The sequence below is a fragment of the Amblyomma maculatum genome, unplaced genomic scaffold, assembly GCF_055883805.1.
Source record: "Amblyomma maculatum isolate TAMU_Amacu unplaced genomic scaffold, ASM5588380v1 scaffold_28, whole genome shotgun sequence".
Lineage (NCBI taxonomy): Eukaryota > Metazoa > Arthropoda > Arachnida > Ixodida > Ixodidae > Amblyomma > Amblyomma maculatum.
The window spans coordinates 165,617-174,589 of record NW_028146753.1 but is presented as its reverse complement, the minus strand read 5'-3'; the positions used below and the strand labels follow the sequence as shown (position 1 = coordinate 174,589).

The following is an 8,973-nucleotide window of genomic DNA, read 5'->3' as shown; positions in this document are numbered from 1 at the left end:
GCAACCAATATTATTTCTAAGAAGGTTACAGTTTCAGGAGTTGCAATGTATAGATGTTATGGAGCCTACGTTACATAATATTTGTCCCGGGTTGAAGTTTGTTCTTTATGGTATTTTGTGGATAGGCTACTTGAGATGATTTTAGGCAGCTCTGTGAAGTATTAAAAATGCTGTTACAGTAGGAGTAATGGTACTGTAGGTGCTGCCAACAGGCGCAAAGCTCTGTGCAAAAAATTGGTAAAGTTCCTTTTTGTGTGCTTTCTTCGAAGGCAAAAACATTACCTTATGCAAGTTCGCACTAAATTATATCAAGAAATCAAAAATAAATTTTACTTAACGAACAACAATTGTCAGTATATATTTTCTCTAGAAAGCAGTAGTCACTGGAAGCAAAAAATTATAAAGAAGCCTCACAACGCCAAATTTTGTTAAAGATACTGTAATAGGCTGCCGTGTAGCATTATGGTCCGCACACCATCATGTAGCTGGTGACCTAGCTGCGTGGTAGAGAAAAATAATCCCCTGTGTATGTCGCTGAATGTGAAGACATGCTATGACATATGGTGGTAGTACTGTTACAATGTCTCACAATTTGCCATGTGTGTGCAATAGCGGTGACATTGCGCTTGAGAATGTGTTGTTTCGCGTTGATGTAGTGGTGCGGTCGCCCTATTGTAATTTACATGTGTGTAGAAATATTTACCATTGTTTTTCACTATACTCGAGTCAGGGTCACTATGCTTCAGGTATGCTCTCATCACGTCATTCCCTTGTTTGCTTCTTGGCAGCAGACTCTACCTTCAGTAACATCTACACATCTTTGTTTGAATTGTACCTTCTGCTCTTCTCTCAAGATATCCCCACCTCACCTCACCATCGCTTAGTCACGTTTTCCTGCCTTTGCCATGAAAGATGGCTATAAAAATGAAAATATCAGCCTACAGAAAGTAGAGAAAACAAATAATCTGACTGTATGGACTCCCTACTTTGTGCATAATTATTACGCCATAACGCTACATCCCGCTGACTTGAAAAGGCGTCTCTGCCAGCGTAATCCAAAATTTAAACAAGTCCCTCGAACAATATGGTTACCTGCGGTATTGCAACTGGGCAGGCAACGCATAAGCCACGAAAGGGTGTTGCTGCCAATTGTGTTGGAGGGTAATCTAATGAACACATTGTGCCACGTACGACGTACTGACGTGTGTATGGAATTTATACTTGTGTCACAGAAATATTTTGAAAGAAAGATTATAATTTAGGTGACGACAAAAACGCGGGTTGATTACGCTGTTTTATGGCACCATCATGTCTACTCATGAGCAGTAGCTTTATCGTCCTATAGTACTTGTTTTTGTGTGCTTGGTATGACCTGCTTCGAACGTGGCCATCGTTCTGAATGATCCATTTCGGTATGCGTATGGTACCCCTATACAAAATATTGAAATGATAAAATGTTACATTTTGAGATCTTGTCTTCTGCAAAACACAGAAAGTAAAAACAGGAGACAGCCAGATGCATTGTGCCTAGAGCACACCGATTTGCACTTCTAACACTCTGCCATAAAAACCACTAGAAAGTCTCTCTTATGATTACTAGCAGAATAAACTTATACCGTCATGTAGAAGCAGAAGAAGGAACTGTTTAGGATTCCAGCAATGAAAATATTATAGCTTTCAATCTGGTTGTCGCAGCTTTAGCCACATCCCGTTCGGCTTTCCCTTTTACTCTAAATCTACTCTGATGTGTGTTTTGAAGTCTTGGTTGAATATTCGGAAATAGAAACGTTGCAAATACGCTCAAAAGAAGCAATATTTTTTTCGGCGAGGATATAAGAATTTTGACATTATTATTGAGTATGTAGATTCACGAGCTAGAATCAAAAATGCTTGAAAAAGGCAAATGGTTATGAATAAAGCAGCCATAATATTATTATAATAGTACTGCAGGCAAGTTCATAACACGATTCATTTCGGTGCATTGCAAGCACTCAGTTAACTTTTAAACAGGAGTACAGTACATAGAGCTTTTTTGAAGATCGGGTGGTGTTTTAATAAAGAGCTAACATTTATTCTATGCTCACAAGAACAGGGTTAATCAGAAAGGGGTTCTCAATGCACACTAAAATTCCCAGGTGATCAGTCTCGCTTGAGAACTCCTCGTATTTTTATGCTTTTTAATTCACAATATATAGAAAGGAGGATGTATGTGCGTATGCGCAGAACAAATGTTTTAATCTATGCAGCAACGAATGAGAAATGAAAATGGGTAGCAAAATTATTTTTATTTTCGCAAGCTGAGTAACGTTAAAATAACAAATAATGGATAGAATTATTGAGTGCGACAGACGTGTTTTGTGCGGTATATGCTATAAGGAGCTATTCCGTGACGCTATACATCCAGTTCTTATACGCGTCCATACTATCATTTCAACAAACCTTTAAGAATTTTCACGCGAGGTGATTTTACTGTACTGAAAACACTGTCGATAGGGCCTTGTTAGGCTTCTACAATGCATTGTATAAAATGAATGGCATTTAAAGCAGCTCTGTCATGGAAGTTTGCCGTGCGTCGGCAAGGCGTTTGCCTACGCGGACCAATGAAAGCGATAATTCTATTTCAGGTTCACACCTCCCTCTAGTCATGACGTCGAGGACAATAAACTCGAAGTAACACGACCTTAACGTATCCTTCCTACACGAAGAAGCAACAGCCTGCAGTCAAGACGCCGCAGACGGCGCTTCGGGGAAAATAAAATCAACTTGCATTCAACTCTTCAAAAGCAACTCTTGCATTCATCTATCTCGCAGTTAACTCGCTGCCTTCTCGCCAAACAGCTCAACGACCGTTTACATGATGCTGTACTGAGCTACATTATGATACCCGAAGGCAAGTAGGCTTTCCTTTTCAAACTGTATTTTGTCGATTCGAGCTTTCCGCGATGCTAATGCTAAGTGCCCCCAGTCAAACGCGAGGAAGGAAATTACGTGGGTGTGAGATTGGGGAGCATACTGCGCAGCAAGGTGCCTTACCGGCAGCACCAAGATTACTTACATGTCCGCCGATGCTTATTGGGGTCCACGAAGTACAGTAAACAGTAAGTACCGTCAGAAATTCCGATGCGCCTATATATTTCTACAGAGAGGACAGCAAATTGATATTAAGCCACAATGACTCTCAGTTAAAAAAAAAAAAAAACTAATGTCCGATGACTGCAATACGGTTTAGTTAGCGAGCTGGCTTTCTGGGTCTGGGGAGTAAGGATAGTTTAGTGACCCTGCTCTGCGTGTTCAATATTTAAGCATGTAAAGTATTGATACAGGTAGGAAATTATTTTCGTTTCCTGCTTTGTTATGTGAACAAAATACATATCAAGCGTTAGGGCACAGGAAATTTGCAAATATGCATGCAAGTGTATCTAGTTTGCATCAATTCTTCGCGATTTCTTCTTGTTCGTAAGAGTTATGTGCGTGGCCAATCTTCCCAGCGTAATTACGGTGCTGTGCGTGCTAAAGTTTGTGCGCTCAGTACTAGGTGTAAAGGTCGTGATTTTACCGTATTGGGTATAGCGTTATTGATGTGCAACAATGTGTAAAAGAACTTAGCAAGACGCATTTTATTGCCCATACATTGTGGTATTTGTGGTATTTTGTTTTTCGCCAATATGCATGTATATTCTTCAGCCATGCTCACTTCTTTGGCGGCCAGCTAAAGTTTTCATAACGTGCTCAAACATGGCACGACCTATATACAATGCATTTTAAAAGTAACATGATAGTCGCAGGAAATGATATTCTGCTTTTTACCTATGGATACACAAAACATGTCATTATACTTCCTTTTGAGTTAGAAGTATAAATCTCATGCCTAGACACCAACCATCCTCCCCTTGGCGCCATAAGGTGGCATATTTTATGCTAACTTAAGTGCGTGCATAATATTAACGTGATTATCTCGTTTTGTGGCCCAACTACATGATACCTTAACATCCGCAAATGCCACCTAAACGCAACCCTCAATAACATGAACAACGTTCTTCATTTTGAGGCTACCAAATCTATTCATTTGGTAGCCCTTGCAAACATTCGAAAGTATTGTCCATGCGAAGACGAAGATAGACGTTTTTCACAGGAAACTTATTACAGTGGCGCTCTTCACACTGAATCGGATAGAGCCATATTTCAATTCGACAAGACAACAGGGGACGCCCAAGGACAGCTTAAGGGCTCAGTCTAAAACAATTCGTCTACCGGCTCCTTATTAGCTGTGCACTCCGTTTTGGACACGCGATACGAAACTGCCGGGGCGGCACGAGACTTTTGGAGTAGATGTGATGGAAAACATCAGAAGCTTGAGGGAGGGAGCATCATGCGAGTCGAAGGAGGAGCGGAATTGGTCAAGCACATTAAGGTGCTTGTTTCGTGATGGTTTAGAAAGATCGGCCCTGAAGAATCGGAAGAAGGAGAGTCTGTAGAGGCGGGAGCGTGCGCTGGTGGCCCAATGATTATTTCCGTAGTCACAAATACATAAACCTAGCTGTTGCAGTACAGGCCTTCACGTTGCCTAATTTCATATATAAAAATTTCAACAGCTTTTAAGCAGACGTTTACGACGTGAAAAACTCGGCAGGCGATATCAAAGCATGAATCTGCACTTTCACCTGTAGATGTGGTGCCATCTGGAAGCCTTCGCGTCAAACATCGGGGATTTTATCGTGTCCTACGTGATCAGCTGCGATCCAACCGCAGGCTAGATCTTGGAGTCCGGGAGCCTAACTATAATGGATGCGCAGTTAAATGACGGAAAAATAGGTCCGGTTAAAACAGACCGAAGCAGCCGCTATGGCTCAGTGGTTCAAACGCTGGTCTGAAAACTCCAAATCCAGTTCAACACTTTTTTTTTCAGTTTTGAAACATTCAAATATTTCTCAGTGCCTGAGATGCTGTAGGACGTTATATCCGATAACCTATCAAATCACTAGAAGAGGACAGGGTAAGACAATATAGTCTTAGACTCCATACCGCTCTCTGTTGGCTGGGAATATTGCGCGTGCTTCAAATACTTGCGCATTCGAAGCACTAGATAGAAGTGAATTTGAATTTACCGCGCTATGCCACGTTCCTTTAACCTCAGGAAAAAGCGTAGGCTACCAGATTGATAGCTAAATCAAGATCGGGCAAGATAGTTGTCGGTGGTAAAGAGCGTGTTGTTACTTCTTGCACTAGTGTTAACATGCCTACATTTTTATCAAAGAAATTTGGAGGTATGTTGGATTCACAATGTATTTTGTCGTTTTCCTCACATATGTTTTCTCCTTTTTAGTTGCTTTCAAACATGGTGTGGTTGCCCTACTTGTACGTCGGTATGTGTACCGCCTCGTCACACTCTACTGTGCTGCTCTGTGGCAAATAGTTCAGTGCTTCTTAAGCTGCTTTTACAACTTTTGACCTGACCGGCACGCAAACACGTTTTTGTATGAAATAAAGTACAATTCAATTGAACATTTCAATTCTACAATGTCAACTTTGCAGATGTGATATGGCACTGGAATTCTATCTGCAATACTCAGTGGTCATCGGATGTGCTGTTTTAGCCTTTCCTACAATTAACCCGGGGCCAATGTATTCAAGACAAGTGGATATATACAACTATCAGGACCCAACAGAAGTAAGGCTTTCGAAAATGATACTGTTTTGTTTTAGTTTTAGCGGCTCCAGTAATGTACTCAAAACCCTAATTTCCGTGGTGCTAAAATTAGGTGGTTTAAAAACATTACATTAATATTTTTGCTACATGAATCGGTCGCTAAAATATATAATTTAGATTTAGCTGTCATACCAAATTGATTTTTTGTCATTCCTAAGCTAAGGAAAATTATAACTTATTGCTGAGACCTCAAAATATTAGGACACGTATATATTGCGCCCACTGAAAGGAATATTTCACTGTCAAAACGTTTTGACACATGAAGTGACAGTCACGCGAACGCAAAACTTTGGCAGCTGCATAGCCTTATATTTGGCATTTGTGATAATACTTGCCGTACACATAACTTAAGTTTACTTGCCATTAAGGAGCAAGCCAAGACAGTGTCTAAATTAATCCCAGAAGAATAAATAAGAAAACAAAGCAGTTAAAACCTATGCCTAGCATCGAAGATGACCGATACATTACGCTTCGATGACGCTACTATAAAAAAATAATGAGGAGCCCATAGCATTCTAATCCGCTCTGTTCGAGTTCGTGAATTTTCGGTGGCCACAGACAAATTTTTAGTCTCGCGCAGAACTTTGGTGCTACTATTAACCTCTGCTCTATAATTTTCACTTTCAAGCCCTTTTTGGTTTCAAATGCTATAATTCAATTTTCGAAAGAATGCATTCAAATTTTGTTGATAGCTTCGCCAAAATGTGGGTCCTGCTATCGAGGTGTCCGTGGTTTGCGGTACTTCTTTATCAATATTAGTACTATTTTGTCAATGTCACTTTTCGGGTGACCTGTAATAATGTTTAGGATGGTCCAGGCCAAGTGCGGATTCATCCGATGCCTTAGTGCAGCCCGGTGTACTTTGGTATAAATTATGGATCAATTAGCGGAGGTCTATTTGTGTAGGATCTAGGCAATTTTTTAGGTATATTATCCGTAGCAGTGGAGCTAGAAGCGGTCAAAGCCCAATAGGCTTCGGACGATTTGGCCGGCATAAAGGTTTGGGTGACACATGCTACATTTTGGGGTCCATGGTCAGACGCATCATAGTAGACAGTAGTTACTATGCTGGCTTTTGGGCAAACATGTGACACCTAATGCCCTTATTTTACCTTTAAAACATGCTGTTTTTATGTTATGCAGGGTTTCCAGATGCGTGCATTGTTTGGCCGTACGATTGAGATTCCGCTGCAAAAATGACGGCTAAGCTCGTACAATCTGGGTTCAAATGCTCCATACGACATGTAGCAATGCGATAATAGATATATGAGTTTATTAAATAGAAATGCATTGAGGTCGGACAGAAAGTTTAGCATCTGTCCCGGTGCTTTGTCCTCTGTAAGGCGATAATGAGAAGAATGTAGGTCGTGAGGAGTGACGATATGAGCAGAAGAGGTATGAAGCAACGACGTAAGCATGATAAATTTCTTCACCAGCGCATACAAAGTACTGTGTCGCTCAAGAAGGGGTAAAATGTCCGCACAGACCCGTTAATTTTTCGTTTGTCCGCACAAGTGCCGAGTAGGAATTCCTTCATGAGAGGTCTGCTGTCTAAACTCTTCAAGCGTTCAAGTGGCTAGGATTATTCTTTCGTGCGCATACAAAGGACACACCTCCTAAACATACGCCCCATTATCCGTAATGTCATCGTTAGAAGCGAGTTCGCCTGTCCTAATAAATTCAACTATTTGCGCGTGAATGCAGCGTTTAAACGCAGTGTATAGATCATGTATGCATGGTGGTGTTCATACCTTAACTCACGACACAATGTAATGGCTCAACACATTTAGCTCAGTCTCAACGCAAGATATTCTTGAGCGCATTTGGCCGCTTATCAGAAGTTGTGAAAGACTCTAGCCTGTGGCACCTGGCAAGTTACGTTAATTAAGATAGAAAATAGAGGGGCTGTTTGCTTTATTTAAAGTAGCTTTATCGTTCTCGCCATGTGGTGAGCTTCGCCCTTGGCTTGCGAGAAGCGAGGGGAAGGTAATACGTGCCTAAACCAATCAAGTTTGAAAAATTATTATATGGTAACAAGAAGCTGTGGTACGATATCCGATACCATAGTATTTGAAATGCCCGGTCTTGTGGACATGATTTTCAGATGGTTGATGACCGCTTCTGCTGACTTGCCTTCCTTCGCTAAAGCCCAGCTCTGGATATCTGGAACAAAAACTGCAAACAGAAATATACACCACACGTTTTATGGCGAACAAATCAGCGCCGACTTTTTGACGTAGCGGTGCAGTCATTTAAAGGGCATAAATGGTTGCGCAAACTGCACATCTTCGGTCGCCTTCATCAGCAACAACCTAGCAAAGCAAAATGGTTTATCTCTACCAGAAGAGAAAGCAGATCTGATATTTTCTGCGCTTTCGGAATCCTGGAGGGCGTGTACAAAAACAAAAACATATTCCTTGAATTTTGCTATTTTGCTCTACAATAGGCAACTTTCGCGTATTGGTATGAATCATTTTCTTTCTGAAGACTTCACGCAATATGAATTACAGCATCTTTTAGCCATATATCATATGACGGAGCTTCTGCTGAGACTATCGTAAAAAGGGGCAGTACCTAGAGGCACCTGTCTAGCTTGTGGCACTCTTTTTCTTCCAGAATGCTTTATCTTGTTCGGTCCCCAAGACTAGCCACTGTCATTGAACACAGGACGTCTCAGAGGTGCGCCAATCGAAGCTGCATTCTGAAGAAATAGCAAAATGGTTTATCACTACCAGAAGCGAAAGCACATCTGATATTTTCTGCCGTTTCGGAATTTCCTAGTTGGCGCGCACGCTTTTAGGGTGTCGCCACAGGGCACCAGTACCAAAAATATATCTAGAAATAATATTTCTTGGACCGAACAAGAGTATTTTACTTGTTTAGCCTCACCGATTCTCGCTGTATTCTCTCGAGCTCCTTATGAATGGCGAAAGTCGTGTTCTGCCTCATTGTCCCGTACAACGACATAATCGAGCCTTCCAGTAGCCCCTGGGCATCCCCTGTCGTGTTGGTCAAGAAGAAGGATAACAGCTGGAAATTCTGCGTTGACTACCGTCATTTGAATAAGATAACCAAAAAAGATGTATATCCTCTTCCGCGCATCGACGACGCGCTTGATAGTTTGCACGGAGCTAGCTACTTTTCATCCATCGACCTTCGTTCCGGACACTGGAAGATTTCTGTCGACGAGAGAGACCATGAAAAAACAGCGTTCATCACCCGTGACGGCCTTTATCAATTCAAAGTCATGACTTTTGGCCTATGTA

The 8,973-nt window shown here is 41.4% G+C and overlaps 1 protein-coding gene across 1 annotated transcript in view; it reads left to right on the top strand.

Annotated features, from left to right (window-relative positions):
- The first annotated feature begins 2,756 nt into the window (after positions 1 to 2,756).
- Positions 2,757 to 8,973, top strand: part of LOC146170897 (uncharacterized) — a 35,716-nt gene continuing 29,499 nt past the window's right edge. Inside the window, exons 1-2 of the mRNA XM_084586718.1 lie at positions 2,757 to 2,890; positions 5,533 to 5,668. Of these exons, the coding sequence (XP_084442844.1) occupies positions 5,540 to 5,668 (129 nt within the window). The 5' untranslated portion in view covers positions 2,757 to 2,890; positions 5,533 to 5,539. The remainder of the gene's footprint in view (positions 2,891 to 5,532; positions 5,669 to 8,973) is intronic.